At 52.9% G+C, this 17,081-nt stretch overlaps 1 protein-coding gene across 1 annotated transcript in view; it reads left to right on the top strand.

The window, feature by feature from the left end:
• The window catches only part of SLC37A1 (solute carrier family 37 member 1), a 60,119-nt gene that overhangs the window by 27,706 nt on the left and 15,332 nt on the right, over positions 1-17,081 (top strand). Inside the window, exons 9-13 of the mRNA XM_069472252.1 lie at positions 3,846-3,883; positions 7,859-7,939; positions 12,393-12,524; positions 15,042-15,132; positions 16,770-16,832. Of these exons, the coding sequence (XP_069328353.1) occupies positions 3,846-3,883; positions 7,859-7,939; positions 12,393-12,524; positions 15,042-15,132; positions 16,770-16,832 (405 nt within the window). The remainder of the gene's footprint in view (positions 1-3,845; positions 3,884-7,858; positions 7,940-12,392; positions 12,525-15,041; positions 15,133-16,769; positions 16,833-17,081) is intronic.

Here is a 17,081-nt window from a genome sequence, read left to right as displayed (position 1 = left end):
GGAAGGGGCGTGGGGGTGATGCTGAGAGGTCTGCCCAGGACACTCCTGGGCCCCCCTCCTGTTCCAGGGGTGACCTGCTGCTGGGGCCTCGGGGTACTGTCTCCCTCCTCCTGGTCCACTCTGGGACAGGAATGCAGTCTCAGCTTCCTGGGGCCACCAGGCCTGAAAGACTCTTCTGGAGGTGTCACCAGAACTGTCACAGGGTCAGATGGGTGCCTTTGGAGCTTCCTGCCTCCTGCTATCTCTGTTCCCCCCACCCCGCCAGCTCTGAACAGGTCTGAACAGGAAAGGCACCCACACGGCAGGGGCTGGTGCTTTGGAACCAAAGCTGGGCCTGGGGGTTGTCGTCCTCACCACATTCCTCCAGTCCTGGCGGCTTTCCTTATACATGTTATTGCTAGTAAATATATTTAAGATTACCCCTGTTCTTCATAGTACTGCCTCAGATTTCCTCTCCCCGCTCTTCCTTTTGTCCCCACCCCACACCTGACCTCCTTCTGCCTTCCTCATGGTTTGGGGGACAGGGTCCCCAGTTCTCACCAGCCTTAATCAGCCACCTCCCAGTCCTGGCTCTCACGTATATTTCCCTCGGGCTCTTGTGTGGGTGGCTGGTCTCTCTCACCTACCACGGAGCCTGGCTGTCCTTGTCCTGAAACCCTGGCCACTCCCGCTCTCTCCCCGAACTACCCTGAGGCTGTCCCCAGGGCCTGGTGCTGCCTTCCAGCTGGCATCTCCTATTGGAGGCCCCCTGGTCATGTTTTCCCACTGGGTGCTGGGCATGCTCCTGAGGTCGGATCCACCCGCTTGTATTACAGTCTGCAGTTGACTTTGCTGCCTGCCGTGGATCGAGACATCTCTCGGACTCTGAAGGATCAGTGGGCACCTGCCCTGTGCCACTGCTTCTTTCACTGTCACAGTTGGGATGTTTCCTGGGGTGGCTGGACAGTGACTGGCAGCCCCCCATGGATCCCCCCCATGAACCCCCCATGGACCCCCCCATGGAGTCCCAGGTGCTGTGCCCAGCCTGGCCATCCTCACACGGCTCTCTGAGGTGAGGGGCTGGGCGACCTGCCCAAGGTCAAACGGTGGCTAGGAAGTGGTGGAGTTGGGGCGAGGTGGGTACTGGCTCCCCCACCCAAATTCTCGTGGACTTCGGCCCTGGACACCTTAGGTCCTAGGTTAGTCAATTATAAATGCTACCTTCTCTTGCAGAGGTAATAGCATTTGAAAGATATTTTTCTATAATAGGGGTTTAGTTTCTTAAGTCATTGTTTCTCAAGTCTGGGTCCCTGGAACTCTGGGGGTTGAAAGATTATCTCGGGGACTGTGGGAACTCTCTTCTTTCAAAAACATCTGAACATTACTGAGTTTCAGAAACGCCCGCTGCCCACTGGTGTCTTCTTGGCAGTTGTCATTCTGTCCTACGAGCCTTTCGCTTCTGTCCCTCCCAGTTAACTGGATGAGTAGCCGGACTCAGGGAGCACCTGTCCCCGGCCTCAGGGATCACCTGTCCCCAGCCACAGCCTACCGGGCCACGTCCCAGCCCAGTCCAGACACTCTCGTCCTCCACTCCCTACCCTCCTTCTCTACACACCCAAGCACCCATGGGAGACAACGTGGACATGCCCTGTGTCCCAGGTCACTCTCTTTCCTGTCTAGGACTCCAAGGCACTGGAGAGGCCCCTCCAGGAACCTAGAGGAGGTTGGCCAGGCCTGCGGCCTCCCTGTCACTCTGGTGCTTGGCTTCTGGAAGCCACCCGATTCCCCGTGTCGGCTCCCACCTCTCAGCAGGGAGGCCCTGTCCCCCACTACTCAGATCCGCCCCATGGCGAGGGGAGCCCACAACCTTCAGGGACACCCTCCCATGCATCCACTGTCTCTAGGGCTGTGGGCCTGAAGGGCTTCTCCACCCACGTTCCTAATTTTGATAGGGACTCCCAGCTGTTCTCTCCTGTGTATTTTGCCTCTGAAACTTCCCTTTTGAGCAGCCCATCCAGCCAGCCCCCCTGGAGGAGCCTCTCCTTGTGCTGGGCCCCAGCTGTCCGGCGCCCCAGTTGTCTCTGCTTGTCTGCACGGGCAGAGAGCTTGGTCTGCAGGCTTCAGACCCCTGTTCTGCCTCCTCCTAGCTCTGGCCTGAGCGGGGCTCTTATAAATGAGGCCCTCTGGGTCTGGGGCAGGCACGATGATCCAGATGTCCCTGTGCCCTCATCAGCTCTGGCCACGGGGCGTGCTGAACTACAGGAGGGCTGTGTGCTGTCTTCTGTAGCAGGACAGAATAAAACCCCCAGAACTTCCTGCCCAGGGAAGTAGCATGGTATTCTTGCCCCTGTGGCTGGGAGGTCGACTGTCTGAATGCTGAAGGAGCTGTCAGTAATGATGAACAGTGCCGCGTGTAAGAGCAGCTCTCTGCAGATGGGGAGAAGGTGTCAGGTGCACCATGGTTTGTTTCTGCTCCCTCCTTGTCCCCAGTCACTGGCCCTGAGTGGGCTCGAAGGGCACAGGTGCCCCATTCTTGTGGCCAGCAGAGAAGGTGGGGCTCTCCTCCTCGTTCACTCCTTTCTCCCGCCCAGGGAGAGCCCAAAAACAGGTGCCTCCCACACCTCACACCCCTCTTTCTCAGGCCTCTCTGGGTCTGTTCTGTGAAGCTGTTCTTGGACATGTCCCAGCCAAGGGACGTGTGTGCTTGTGCCCTGCAAGGCAAGAGCCTAGGAAGAGCCATGTAGTGGAACTAGCCACACCTCACAGGAGTGGGGACCCCTGGCTTACCTCTGGGGGGCGTCACAGACTGGGGGAGTGACCTCACTGGGGACGACTGGGTGAGCTGGCTGGCATCACTTTACATTGGTGCCTGGACACCACAGGTGAACCATCGAGGCTGCCCAGCACACCGACCCCGTGTCCCTGGTGAGTGACCTTGGCCCTTGGGCTGTGCCCGGTGGGGAGTCTGTGTTTCAAGGCAGTAAAGGATTTTAACAAAGGCCATAAAAAGACCAGGATTCCAGGTGGTCGCTGGTTCCCTGGTTGCGCAGTCTCCCTCGCTGGCTGCGTTTTGAAGTCAAAAGATAGAGCCCAGACCTGGCTTTGTTCTTCCCACATTTCCTCCCTTTTTCACGTTTACAAAAGACCTTTTGTTCTTTATCAAGATAGATGTTTTGCCTCCACTAATTTACATTTCTGATGAATTCCATAACATTAAATAGCTCATTCCAATGTCATTCTAACCTCACTGCTCTGATGTACTTGTCCTGTTTTTGTATCTCCTGTGCTGTCAGCGTACGTCGGTGGCCCGTCTGCACAGCGCGCCTGCGCTCTGCTTGTGTGTGTTGGCCACGCTGTGACAACAGCTTCCCTATTCACAGTGGAGCTCCTTTCGTGGTCTTTGCCACGTGCCAGTGGTGACCTGCCGTGTCCACCTGCTTCCGTGGGGGCCGGTAGGGGCGGCCCAGCTGTGCCCTCACCCCCTACCTGGTGTGCCGTGGCAATGGCTTTTTTCATAAATGTGTGCTAATTTAGTAAAAGTGTAAGATGGTAACTTGTTTTTCTTAAAATAAACTTTGTGTCTATTTAAGGTGTACAACTCGGTGCTGTGGGACAGGGAGTGAAAAGGCTACAACTAAAATAAAGCAAGTTAACGTATCCACCAACTCACAAAGTTACCCTTCTGTTTTTCATTTTTGTGGTCAGTGCAGCTGAAAGCCACTCCCTGAGTGTGAGTCCCAAGTAGAGGGCAGCGTCACCCCTCATGTCCTGCCTAGCTCTCTGGGCCGGGTGGTGTCGCGTTGTGTGGGTCTCGTTCCTCGCGCTGGCGAGCGAGTTCGGCATCCGACCCCTGTTTCCTCTTTCAGATCCCAAGGACGTCAGGTGCTCCTCCACGCTGTCCACGGTAAGGACCTGCTCCCGCTTCCTGTCGTCTTCCAGAGCGGTGTGCTGTGGCCGGGCGCTCTGGTCACTCCTCTGGCCTGTCTGTGTGTGCAGTGTCACTGGGAATCAGAGAAAGTGTGCACAAGTGTCCCACCCTCAAAATATTGGCCATTCTGGGAAAGGGCTGATCGTAACCTTATCAACAAAAGCCCAGCTGAGGTTTGATAACCATCCATGTGGAGGACTTCGGGCCCAGGGTGACCAGAGGCTGGGCCTGGCCAAGTGAGGACCTCCTGGCTTTCCCTGGGGGTCCCAGCGTGGCTGGAGAAAAAGGCGCAGTGAGCAGCTGCCGTCCGCCCAGCACGCTGTTCCTTCCCTCCTGCCCCCTCTGCTCACGCTCAGCTGGTGAAGGCCCTGAGGTCAGGACTGCCCACGGCGTAGCCCCATGAAAGAGCGATTGCCCTGCCACCTCCCCACAAGGCCAGCCCTCCACTTGGCACCAGTGCCCTCCCCTCCAGTGGCCTGTGGCTCAGGCTTCCTGCATCACCCCTGCCCTTCCCCGCTACAGTACCACTCTGGGCGGGTGTGTAGCATTAACCACTGTCTTGAAGAAAGTCTCTCTGGCCCTCACACCCCGCCGGCGGCAGCTCCCTCCTCTCCACGGGCCTCCTCCATTCCACTGAAGCAGCCTGTCTAGGTCCCCAGTGATTTCATGTGGCCACATGTTATGGTCGGCCCCCCGCCTCACCCCACTCGACCTGCCCCCTGCATCGACTCAGCGGTTTCCTCCCTCCCTCTGTGCAGCCCTCTCCTCCTTGGGGCAACGCGCTGGCCATGCCAGTGCAGGGTGCTTTGCTGGCGCCTTCTCCGCTGCCAGACCCTAATGTGGGGGCACCCCCGGGCCGCTCCTCAGCCTCTCCTCTCCTTGCCGGCTCCCAGGCCCCGGGCTTTCGGCACTTCCGTAGGCGTGGTCTTCTCCCCCAGCTCCAGGGTCATAGACCCACCGCCACTTGACCTTCCCAGGGACAAGTCTGGTTGTCCTCAGATTTATCATGACCACAGGAGACCTTTTGATTTCACCCCTAAACCCGCTGATCCCCTGGCATCCTCCATTTTAGACAAGGATCTATTGTCACCCCATGGACAGCCAGTCCCAAGGAGTCACCCCAGCTCCTCCATCCCTCAGCCCCACACCCCATCCTTTGCCAGGTTCCTTCTGTTCTGCTTTGCGCTTGGGTTGGGGGCTGCAGAACGGAGACCTCTCACCTCCCCCACCGTGGTCCCAGATACCACCTTCATCTCTCCTCCAAGCGAGCCACTGCTCATCAGCCTCCTGGGACAATCCACTTCTGCACCTCTAAAATCTCTTCTTTACACTTCACCTACAAAGACTTTCTTGAAACAGAAGTCAGAGCAAGCATGCCTTGCTTAACCAACGGCTCCCATTTCATTCAGCATAAAATCCCTTTTACCTGTTTGCTGTGTGTCTCCCGCTGACCTGCGGAAGCCGAGGGGCGGGGCCCCGTCTGGGTCTGCGCTGAACCCGGCCCTGAGCAGTGCCCGCTGTTGCTCGAAAGAGGGAGCCAGAGAGCTCTCTTCCTATCTGTCTTTTATGTGCTGGGCTTTGGGGTACAATTCATTTTGGAAAAAAGGGTTCTGGCACTTTATTAAAAACATAAATAAGCAAACAAATGTAATTTTGAAAACCACTGCCTTCAGGAAGGTTAAATACCATATGATTTTTTAAAGATTAGTTGATATTTTAAAATGTTTTAAAAGCTGTTTTCCTGCCATGAGCATGCATTTCGGTTTCTAAGCTTGTACAGATCGATGATGTTTTTAGTTGTGCTGTGAAACAGCTTAGGACTGCGCAGCCTCCAGGGTTGGGAGAACTTTGGCATCATCTTCTGTCCCGGAACACCTGCCCCTCTGAGAAGGGCTCCTCCCAGCCAGGGGTGGCCGGGCCTGAGGATAGGAAACAGGCACACAGGGGACCTGGGAGGACGGTGAAACGTCCACATGCACAGCTTTTAGGAGTCTGGGAGAGCGTGTCTCGGCACACGGCATTGTTTCTGCTGCAAGAATTTGTTCTTTTGATTCATATTTGATCTCTAGGTGAGCTCAGGTTTAGGATATTTATTTTGAACCCTAACCTAGGACCTATATTGGGTCCAAAATGCTGTATTGGGGGTGTTGCCAAATTTAATGCTTATTATCTCCATATTAGTTGGGATGAGGTTCAGCAGCAGGCAATAGGAAAGCCTGCAAGCTGTGGCTAAGGCAAGATAGAATTGCATTTCTCTTTTCTGGTCAAGAAATCTAGAGTTAGCCAGCGCAGGGCGGTGTGGTATGTCCCAGTATCAGAGACCCAGGCTCCTCCTGTCTTTTGTTCTACTCCTGTGCACAGCTTTCATGCCCAAGGTGAGATATCCCAAGCCATTAGAATAGTGCCTGGCACATAGCAGATGCTTACTAATTATTTGTTGAATGAATGAGTGAATGATTGGTCCAGATGGCTGCGGGAGCTCCAGCTGTTACATCTGTGTTCCAGCCAGCAGGAAGAAGGACAGGGAAATTAAGCGCAGGCCTCTTCCCTTTCAGCATGCTTCCTAGGAGTTCCGCACATCGCTGCTGCTTAGCCGACCACACCAAGCTGCAAAGGAGTTGTAAGATAGGCTTTGCCTTGAACACCCATGTTCCTGGCTGAAAAGCAGGGGCTCTGTTGACAAGAAGAGGGCCCGGGCAGTGCTGGTGGGCTCTGCACGGTGTAGTGTGCCCCGGTCCTGGGGAGCAGGAGAACATCTCTGCTTCTGTCTGGAACAGTCAGGGACGCCCCAGCCAGATCTCTGCCCTGAGCCCAGTGGGCTCTGCCTTGCCCACAGGCACCAGGCTCTTCTGAGCACAAAACACAAACATTTTCTAGAAGTACATTGTTCTGTTTGCAACTAATATTAGTAGTTTTTCTTTAACCTCCAGATACCTTTTCAGGGGAAATGCCTCTAAATGTAGAGGGACCTGTCCAGCTGTGAATCTGAAGAGTTTAACAAACGCACTGTGTTGCCCGGTTCCAGGCCCTCAGATGCCCCGCAGAGCTGCTGTTGCGGGTCTCACAGCTCACTGCCAAGCCTGGAGGCCTTTTCTTCTTAAACTCATCCAGAACTAGTGCCAGAAATCTAGACTACCTGGGCCTCTCCAAAGATTGTTTTGTTATGATTTAGACCAGTGTGAATAAATAACGTCTTCCTGAGTATAGAATCTTTATTTTACAGGAAGTTCGTATTTCATAAACAAAGAACAATGAAAATTTTACTGTTACAGAATTTCAAGAATTATTTTTGACACTGTTAATTATCTTCAAAGGGCTTTCAGCATCGAGGCTTTGAGGAATAATGATCAGGAAACGGAACGGTACCTTTATTTAGCGCCCAATAAACTGCCTTCATTTCTTCCTCTTTCCACTTGGAAACGGGAGGTAATTTTTGAAATGATTCTGAGTTTTGGAGGCAGCCGGTGTAACCGTCTCATGCTCCCTGCCCCCAGCGGTGGAGCTGCCCTCCGTGGGGGTGAGCAAGCCCCACTCTCCTTCCGTGGGTGTGTCCTTCCCCTGCATCCATGGGCTGGCTCAGGGAGGGCCCGTGTTCCTCACTTGCTACAGGAAAACCTTGGTCTGTATTATCTTTAAATGCCTTTTCATTTCAAAACCATTAAAAAGTGTCAAGCCGTTAAGGAAAGTTAAGTTGCCTTAATCGGCATTTTTACTTTCGTTACACCTTGGTCTTGGCTATTTCCTCAAGAAAAGATTTTATATTCACATTCTGTTATCTGAGAGTCTGGAGCCCTGAGATTAACCTGATTCTCCCACTATGTTATGTAAATCATTTGTCTTATTTTCTCTTGATAGCTTTTTTGTGAAGATAGTATCCTTGCTGTAGTAAAGTTAGGTTTAATTTCTGCTTGTTTATTCAGTAATTGCTCTAATTAATTTTTTTTCTCCCAGCATTCCAAAGGCTATGAGAATGGTACGAACAGATTTAGACTCCAGAAGCAAATCTTGAACAGTGAAAAGAACAAGCCCCTGGTAAGTTACGTGTGACTTCCACCTCCTAGAATGTCAGAGCGGCAGGAAAAGTCCTTCAGGCCACATCGGCCGTCTGTCCCTCTGCCTTGGTGACATGTGTCACAGACATCTGGGGTCTTAAAAATATTGAGTCTCATTGCATTTCTTCAGAAAATTTTCAGTTTGCCCTTATTAACTTTCTTTGGCTAGCAAGGTAACTTATTTTATGTTTTGTGATCAAATTTGAAAGTGATTCGTTCATTCAACTGTTTGCAGCTTTCAGTGTCCCAGGCACCGTTCCAGGTTGGTGGGGGTCAGGCAGCAGGTACGGACAGAAAACAAGCATAGATGATTGTCAAGTGGCACCAAGTGCCAGGAAGGCAGGGCGAGTAGGCGCTGTGTCCAGCGTGGTCTCTGCGGAGCCTTCCCTGAGCAGGCGACGTCGGAGCTGAGCTGTGAAGGGAGGGAGGGGAGGTGCAGGTGCTGGGCAGAGGAACCCACAGGTGTGGGAGAGGCACAGAATTGACGTCGTAGACCAAGAACAGGTGCGGGAGCAGCAGACAACACAGAGTCACCTTCCACCCCTCCTCTGTTTGAGAGACGAGGAAATCAAGGCACAGAGATGCCTTGTCACGTGCGGTAGTGGGGAGGCCACCGTGCAGGCCCAGCATCACTGCCACACTCTTCCTTTTCAGGATACTTCTAGAAGCTCCTCACATCACTTCTTCTTAGCCAACCACACTAAGCCACAAGGGACATTTTAGATTTGGTTTTAATCATTGACATGATAAGCTATTTTCTTTTCTTTTTAAATCAAATAGCTTAAAGGATAAATGTACTAAATGTGCTTCTAACTTTTTTCTTTATTGCCTAGGGAAATTTATTTGTGGTGGTTGAAATATTAGCAGAGGGAAAAATGATGTTCCATGCATCTGGGTCTTTGGATTTGGGGGAGAATGTAGGCAGTGGCTAATTCAACCAAAATGCTTTAAAATCTGGACTCACTTCTGAGTTTACATTAAAAAAAAACAAACAAAAAAAAAACATGTCTTAATGTCCACACAGCTGTGACTCCTCTCTGACAATATTGAAAACTTACCTTTTCCTCTGAGTCAAGCCCACAGGCCCTTTGTCCTGGTGTGGTTACTGACCCAGAAAAGCAGCCCTGGCTTCTAAGCATAGTCTCCCTCTTTCCTCTCCCATCCCTTCAACGAACGAAAGCCTATCACTCACATGCCACCAAAGAGCCAGGTGCATATTTGGAGGCCTCTAGGTCTTGTTTCAGATGACCAGGATGAGGCAGGTGCTGCCTTGCTCCCTGGGTCCCCTTTCAGCAGGCCCCTGCCCCTGGCCCTTGCTCTTGGGTCAGGGTCAGCAGGCGGAGTGTCCCACGAATTTGGCCGGGCACTCTGGTTGTCCCTTTCCCGGAGTGACCCAGCTCAGATGCACTGGGCTCAGAGTGGAGCGTTGCCCTCCCCCCAGCCTCCCCGCTCTTCAGACAGGGCCACTAAATTCTCCTGTGTGCTAGGCACGATTCTGAACCGCTCAGTGAAGAAATACACAGAGAAAGGGAGGGAGGAAGCAAATCCGAGAAAGAGGTTCTGGCAGCACTTGGCCACATAGCGAACCCTCTTCAAGCCCTTGTGGGTTTTTTAGATGGTTTCTTGGGGTGGTCCTAATTGCCCTGCTCGGCTTCTCTGAGGGTCTTCTGATGGGCTGTGGCTCAGCCCCTGGTGGGCCGCCAGACACGGACTGAGCACTGCGTGGGTGTTCGGGTGCTAAAGGTCGTCCACCTGGCACGTCACATGCCAGGTGGGAATCCTCGTGTCACATCTGGGATGGCTTTTCCCAAAGTGCAGCTGCAGACAGCATGGCGTAGAAGGGTGAGCTTAGCGAGTCTAGATGAGAGCGGTCACTGTTACACACGCCCACACGTGCTTCGGTGTGTTTACTTTTTGTTGTTTGCTTGTGTGTGTGTTTTAGTGGCCGGGAGCCCTTTTGCTCTTTGAAGGTGTAAACCCTAGGAGGGAGTGGGCTGGCTGCAGAAGCCCCCGCCCCCATGGAGGGCTCCACGGATCCCATGTGGGGCTCCTGGGGTACATGTGGAAAACAGCTGTTCAGAGGCAGAGAGAGGCCCGCCCTGGCCTCCAGCCTGGTGTCTTGGTCCGCCAGGGGTTCCCTGTTTGCTGTTGAGGGGAGGCAGCAGTGCCCCTGTGTTTATTTTGGAAAACTAGCCATGACCTCACACTTTCTTTCCCATCACCTTCAGGAGCAAACTACTGGGATTTGGTGGCTGGGAGCACAGGGCCCACGCTCAACAAAAACAGCCTTGTCTGTCTAGGAGGCTCCTTACTGCTTAGCTAAGGAGCAGAGGTTCTGGGTCTGTGGCTTTGAACCAGCCCAGCAGGCAGGTCCCTGGAGCACTTTATAAATCCAGGAAGAGCCGTGAGTACACCCAGGGCGCCTGGGCTTACCTGTGGCCAGGTAGGTTTTCTGTGGTTGGCCGGTGGTCACTGCTCTCTGGGTCAGGCTGCTCCTCTCCTGGCTGAGCAGGCTGTTCGCACTTCATTTGTCCTCTCCACTGGCCTCGCTTCACCCGCTGCTTGGCCTACTTTGTGCTTAGTCGCCTGTGCGTCCTGCAGCTCTCAGCGAGGTACACGTGGGAGTCCCCTGGGGCTGCCGCTGAGGCTGCTGCAGCTGTGCTGGGGGCAGCTGGGACATCAGGGGTTCTCCGAGTGCCCCAGGAGACTCCAGGGTTTAGCCGTGGTTGAGAATTACCCATTAAGTCTCCTCAGCCGGACAGCTAGCATCATTCACGAGAGAATAGTTTACTCCCAAATTCACATCATAGTTCTTTGTTGTCATACGCCTTCATGGAATTGTCACTGGGAAGATTCATGCTTTTACACTAGGGTTTTGTCCTCTTTGTGCCGAAATATCAGAACATATGGTTAAATGTGAATGTGTTCATCAGAGACAAGCTCTCGATGCCAAGGTCAGGAAGCCGGGCTTCGCGGGGGACGTAGATCCTGGGCTGCCCCCGAGGCCACGCACTGGCGCCCGGTGCCCAGATTGCGCTGCAGTTGCCACCTGCTCTTCCCAATTTGTTTCCGCTGTCAGAGAATTCTAAATATCAGCAGGAGGGGATGTGGAATGCATTACCATTTTCGTTTTCTTTTAAAAATTTAACCGCATTTGGAATCCAACTTATATAGGTCATAGAGAGATAAATACAGTAAATCCTTTCTGGTTTTGTGGAAAGTGTGAAATACGTGGAAGCATTTCTTTTTAAGTCCTTGAGCTCTGTAGTTCATTCAGAAAGAACATTGCTCTGCCCTGAAACCCCGCCCTGACCTGGGGATCACCTTCTTTGCTTTAATGAATGCAAACTTTGTCCTTAAGAATGTCCAGAATTCGGCCGGGCGCGGTGGCTCACGCCTGTAATCCTAGCACTCTGGGAGGCCGAGGCGGGTGGATCGCTCGAGGTCAGGAGTTCGAGACCAGCCTGAGCAAGAGTGAGACCCCGTCTCTACTAAAAATAGAAAGAAATTATATGGACAGCTAAAAATATATATATACAAAAAATTAGCCGGGCATGGTGGCACATGCCTGTAGTCCCAGCTACTCGGGAGGCTGAGGCAGGAGGATCGCTTGAGCCCAGGAGTTTGAGGTTGCTGTGAGCTAGGCTGAAGCCACGGCACTCACTCTAGCCTGGGCAACAGAGTGAGACTCTGTCTCAAAAAAAAAAATAAATAAATAAATAAAAAAAAAGAATGTCCAGAATTCACAAACGTCGGAATTGGTTTGTGAATTTAAAATAATGTTGTTGTTTCCTGTAATGTATGTCCATTGTGAACTCCTAAAAAATATAGGATCATGTGAAGAATTTCTTCCTGGCATTTCCATAAAAACTACACATAATTCCACCACTCAGCTGTAACCACTGTCAGTTTAAGATATCAGCTTGTTTCTAGAAATAGCTCCTATAGTTACCCAGTTATATAGGTAGGTATTTAAACATTCCTTGAGATTATAATGAACATGCAATTTTGAGTGATGTGTTATTAATATTTAATGTGTCATAGGCATTTCTATGTCGTTAAAATATTTCAAACTTTTTTCCAACTGCAATATGTCATTTATATGGATGTATTTTAATTTTCCAATTTTTTCCCAATAGTGATGTGACATCCATTTTATTGTGTTTTTTCACTTTTCAAGTTATTTTTCAAAAATAGATTCCTAGAATTTCTGGATCAGAGGATTTTGTGTGTTAACAGTATTTCATAAAAACACATGAATGCTAATGATTATAAAGCAGTGACTGTGGTGAGAATTTCATCCAAGACGTCCCCAAGATTTTAGTGGAAAACAGAATCGTCCAGCGACTTAGTTTCAGGAATCCTGGCCTCCCTTCATCCAGGTGACCCGCTGGTGACACTGTTCTGTCTTCTTTTTGTGGGCTCATCTCCAGGACCCAGAGATGCAGTGCCTGCTGCTGTCCGACGGGAAGGGCTCCATCCACCCAAACCACGTCGTCATCGTCCGCGGGGACAGTGGAAATGGCACGGCGGCCATCAGCTTCACAGGGGCCTTGAAAATTCCAGTAAGTGACGGTGCCTTCAGAGAGTTTCAGAAAGAGCTGCTGGTGCTGACTGTGAGAAGTCTGTTCTATTGATAATCAAACTTAAAAAAAGGGATCTATGCTTATAGACTCCGTGGATTAGAAATGCATGGCGCAAACCATCAGGGCCGAATGTGGCAGCGGTGGTGTTTTGTTTGCCTCCTACTATGGTTCAATTTTTTTTGAAATTAGTTTTCTCCATTTAGAAATTCAGAAAGTTCATAGAATTTCTGAAATAAAGCTTCCTGTCTTCACTTGAAAAACAGACAACCTGGCTGCACTGGGCCTGTACCCCATGTGACAGAGGTTGGGGAGTCCCATGCCTCCCTGGTGCCCTTGCCCTGCCGAAGGCCTTGAGTGTGAGCTCTGGGAGGCCGTGTCACTGGGTCCTCTTCTGTGGCCTTAGGTGAGCCCAGCCCAATTTTCTTTTCCCTTTAAAGTGCCTTCGGTCACACAAACCGTGGTCTCATTGGCCCGAACACGTAAGGGGAAAATAAAAGCAGCTGCAGGGAGAGAAGCGGTGGGGCCCAGGAATCTGGCATGCTGGTCCTTGGCGGGCGTGCACAGCGCCCCTCGGTGGGTGAGCATTTGCAGCAGGTGTGTGGGGGGTGTGCGATGATGAGTTTTCTTACTGCTTTAGATTGCTCTTGTATTAAATCCACGGGCTCCCTCAGCAGAGACTCTGAAGAGCCAAGCACAGGATGTGGAAAGCAGCGTTCTCTGATGGGGTGGGCCATGGAGGGTGACAAAGGCAGGGCCAAGAGCCGGAGCAGGTGGGGGACAGGCCCTGCCGTGTGGGCTGGGCCGGGCTGTCCAGGCCCTCCTGCTGCCAGGCCCGTGCCCGAGGGCACTGACAGCCACACGTGGCTCCGCTCACCGAAGAGCAGGGGGGCCGGGCAGTGCACACTGGAAGTATAAACATTAAAATAACATCACGGAAATGAAAGGGCTGCAAACTTCTGCTTCAGAACAGAAAGAATTTTCAGTGCCCAGAAGAAACTGGGTCTGCAGAGGCAGCCCTTGGAGCTGTCTCCAGCCAGAGGAGAGCGGTGGAGCCCAGGCCCGGGCACCAGAGCCCTGGAGAGGTCACCGTGGGCTGGGTCGCCGTGGGCTGGGTCGCCGTGGGCTGGCCTGTGGAAGCTGTTGATTTTAAAGTAGAAGTTACTTTTAAAATTGTGCTCTTAATAACAACTAGTAACCTTTGTTGTACTTCACTCCGCAGCTGCCCCAAATCCTTTTGCTAAAGTAGGGTGCACACAGGTTATATAAATGCAAGTTCCATAGGGTCCTTGTGGACAGCACAGGTGTCCTTGGCCTGGCCTGGCTTAACCCTTGCCCTGCCGCTGCGGATGGGGGTCCCAGGCCAGCATGGTGCGGCTCTGGGCCCCCATCTCCTCATCTGCAGTACCTGCTCCATGCCTGGTGAGCTCCTTTGTGTTCTGAGGGCGAGGTGTCATCACAGTGCCAAGCACAGTGCCAGGCACGGGGTAAGCGTGCCGGAAATCGCACACACGTCCTCATACTGATGCGTCAGTGGGAGAACGTCGACTCATTCAGTTTTGAGATGATGTGGGGAGATTGAGTGCTGTGCTCTGGGCCCAGTGTTGGGGGTCGTCCTGTGCACAGACAGCGGGGCCGGGGAGGGGCAGTGCAGTGCCTCAGTGTCACTGGATTTTCTCACTCAGATTTTCCAAATGGAATTATCATCTCACAGGTGCCACCTCTTTCTAAAAGCAGACAAAAAATGAAACACAAACAGGCATTTCACAGAACTCCAAACCTCATTTCCTCCTTAATCCCTGTTTCTCTCCTCGTTGTTCCCGGCACTGGCACCGGCTGGTTATGCACAGCGGGGCACACGGCCGCCCGCAGGCCCGTGTGTCTGACAGCTCGGGCAGACTGGGTTGCTCTGTGTGTTTCTGGTCACTGGATCATTTGCGGTTTCAGTTCCAGGGAAAAAGAAATGGCCATTAAATGCTTGGTAACCAGGTGACTCCACCATGGCTGTGATCCACAAAATCTCCTGGAATAGCTAAGTGTTCTGAGTGACGTAGGGTAAGAATCAAACCAGTACAATTTACTGACTTTAATCTGATGTAGAGACATTCAGTTTCAATCTTAAAAGGGCAGCCTCCATTCAGAAATTTCTTAGACAAATGGGCTTCCTGTCTTCCCTTGAAAAGCAGAGTCTGGCTCCACTGGGTGTGTGCCCCACATGCCAGCAGTCGGGGAGCTGAGTCCGTGACCCCCCACCTCTGAGGGCCGCGCCCTCCCTGGTGCACTTGGCGGCAGTGGGTCTCCCTGTGTCCGCTCCCCCCGGTTTCACGTCCTCGGTGCATCGTACAGCAGTCCCTCCCCTCTCCCGTGCGTGGCTGGAGGTGCTGACGCCAGACCGCAGACACAGGACGTTCTTAGGGGATGAAGTCGTCTGTAACGCTTGCGTGTGTACAGACACCTGCCGAGTACACATTTGAGGGGAACACCGGCTCTCTCTTCCAGGGTGTGATAGAGTTCTCGCTGTGTCTGCTGTTTGCCAAGCTGGTCAGCTACACGTTTCTCTTTTGGCTCCCGCTCTACATCACAAACGTGGGTGAGTGACTGCTGCTGGGACACACACGGCAAGTCTGGGGCAGTGGCTGCGACCTGAGCTGTCTTCCATCCGCTGGTTTCTGTGGTCTTGGAAACACAAGGCCACGCGTGGTGATTTGAGAGGCATACTTCTGAATTAAAAACATGCTTAAACAGACAAAGAGAATTTGGATATGCAAGTTTTATTGCCATAACAATAACCTTTATGGGGTCTAAAGGTTGACTTGTCATGTCCCGGCTATGGCTACCAACTCCATGGGGCGCTTCCTATAATGGGACAGCCTGCATTTAAATGTGGGCTACACTGGACTTCAGATCGCAGCAGAGCAGGGCCTCGGGGGTCTGAGCTAATCAGGCCGTAATAATCTGACCTGGAAATTGCTTCTGGGAAATGTGTTCTAATTTTAGGGAAGGCTGATGGTTTGTCTTACATTTCGGAATTCCCACAGTGGCTGCAGCTGTAGATTATGACAGAATGTACCAGTAAGATAATACATGCACACCCCATATTGTGTGCAACCACGAGAAAGACAAGAGGGCTTGGCCGGTTCCTAAGCGAAGGGGACATTGAGCGGAGGAGGCTGAGAGGGGTGGGATGGTCAGGCCACACTCAGAAGCCTCTTGGCCCAGGGAGCAAGGAGGAGAAGGGACCAGGGTCGCAGGGAGGTGCAGGCTCTGGCGACGCAGCCGGGAAGAGCATTGACCACATATTCCACGTGGCAGCGTAAGGACAGTGGAGATTGACAGATGCCCAAGGCTGGAGGGCCAGACACCCTGGGTGGAAGTTGAGGCAGTAGTGAGGGGACCACCTACAGGCACCCCCAGCAGGGACAGGGTGGGCAGCTGGGCGGCAAGGAGCGCCCTGGGGTTCGAGGTTCCTCCCTGTCGAGCGGCCTTGCCTCAGTTCTGCAGGTGCCCTGCACGTAGTCTGGGCAGGGCGGGCCTTGGCAGACAGGCAATGTGTGTTCTCTCTTCCTTCATTCCCCAGGGATGACAAAAGGGGTGTGTTTTTAGGACTCTAGTCTCGAATCACTGGCATTTCCAGTCTGAGTGAGTGAGCGAAAAAAGCCAGTTCTCTGTGTGTGCTGCGGAGGTTTAGGAGAGGCCGGGTTTGACGGACAGCCCCAGCTGCTTCCCAAAGCTCAGTTCTCACGCACTGGCCAACCTCAGTCCGCCTCAGAGCTCAGGGCTTGGGCCAGATCTGGTGCAGAGAGTCCTCACGGGGTGTTCTGAGGCCGGGCTTTCCTTGTCTGTGGTGTGACAAGGTTCCAGGCCCTTCCGTATCTGAAGTCTCCTGGTCACACGGTGTGTCGAGGCACCTGGGCTCGTTCTCCAGGCGGCTTTCACAGCCCGCTGGGTCCTGTGTTGAGCTAACTCGGGCCCTGAGGGCCGGCTGAACCAACGTGGATGGTGATTAGCCTGCTCGGGGACATCACCTCCCCCCCCCCCGCCCCCGTCTGGGTTAAGAGCGTTTTCATCCTTTCTGTGCTCCTCCTTTCTCTAATCTGCGTTAGCCAACGACTGCTGCTTGGTATAAATCGTGCTCGTGGAGCAAGAGAGCCTTGTGTGGGGTCTCGTGCTGCTGGGAGGGAGCGTCCTCCCTGCCGCGCAACTCACACTGTGCTGTCGTCTCAACAGATCACCTCGATGCCAAAAAAGCGGGGGAGCTCTCCACCTTGTTTGACGTGGGCGGGATCTTCGGTGAGTTCGCTGCCACTTGGACAAGAATCTAACAGTACTGTGAGCACCTGTGGCCCTCGAGCTCCTCGAGTTACCTGCTGCTGAGAGGGACCAGTGTCGCCTGAGTGCACTCAGCCCCACAGTGCTAGGCCGTCACTGCGGGGGCGGGGGAGGGGTTCCTCTCCCTCTTCCTGGGCCCCGAGTCGGCATTCCAACGGCTTCCTCAGGGACAGCATGCCTCCCTGTGAGGTGACAGGCCGGCGATGTTCA

This window comes from Eulemur rufifrons, chromosome 7 (genome assembly GCF_041146395.1).
Source record: "Eulemur rufifrons isolate Redbay chromosome 7, OSU_ERuf_1, whole genome shotgun sequence".
In the NCBI taxonomy this organism is placed as follows: domain Eukaryota; kingdom Metazoa; phylum Chordata; class Mammalia; order Primates; family Lemuridae; genus Eulemur; species Eulemur rufifrons.
This window is presented reverse-complemented; position numbering and strand designations above follow the sequence as displayed.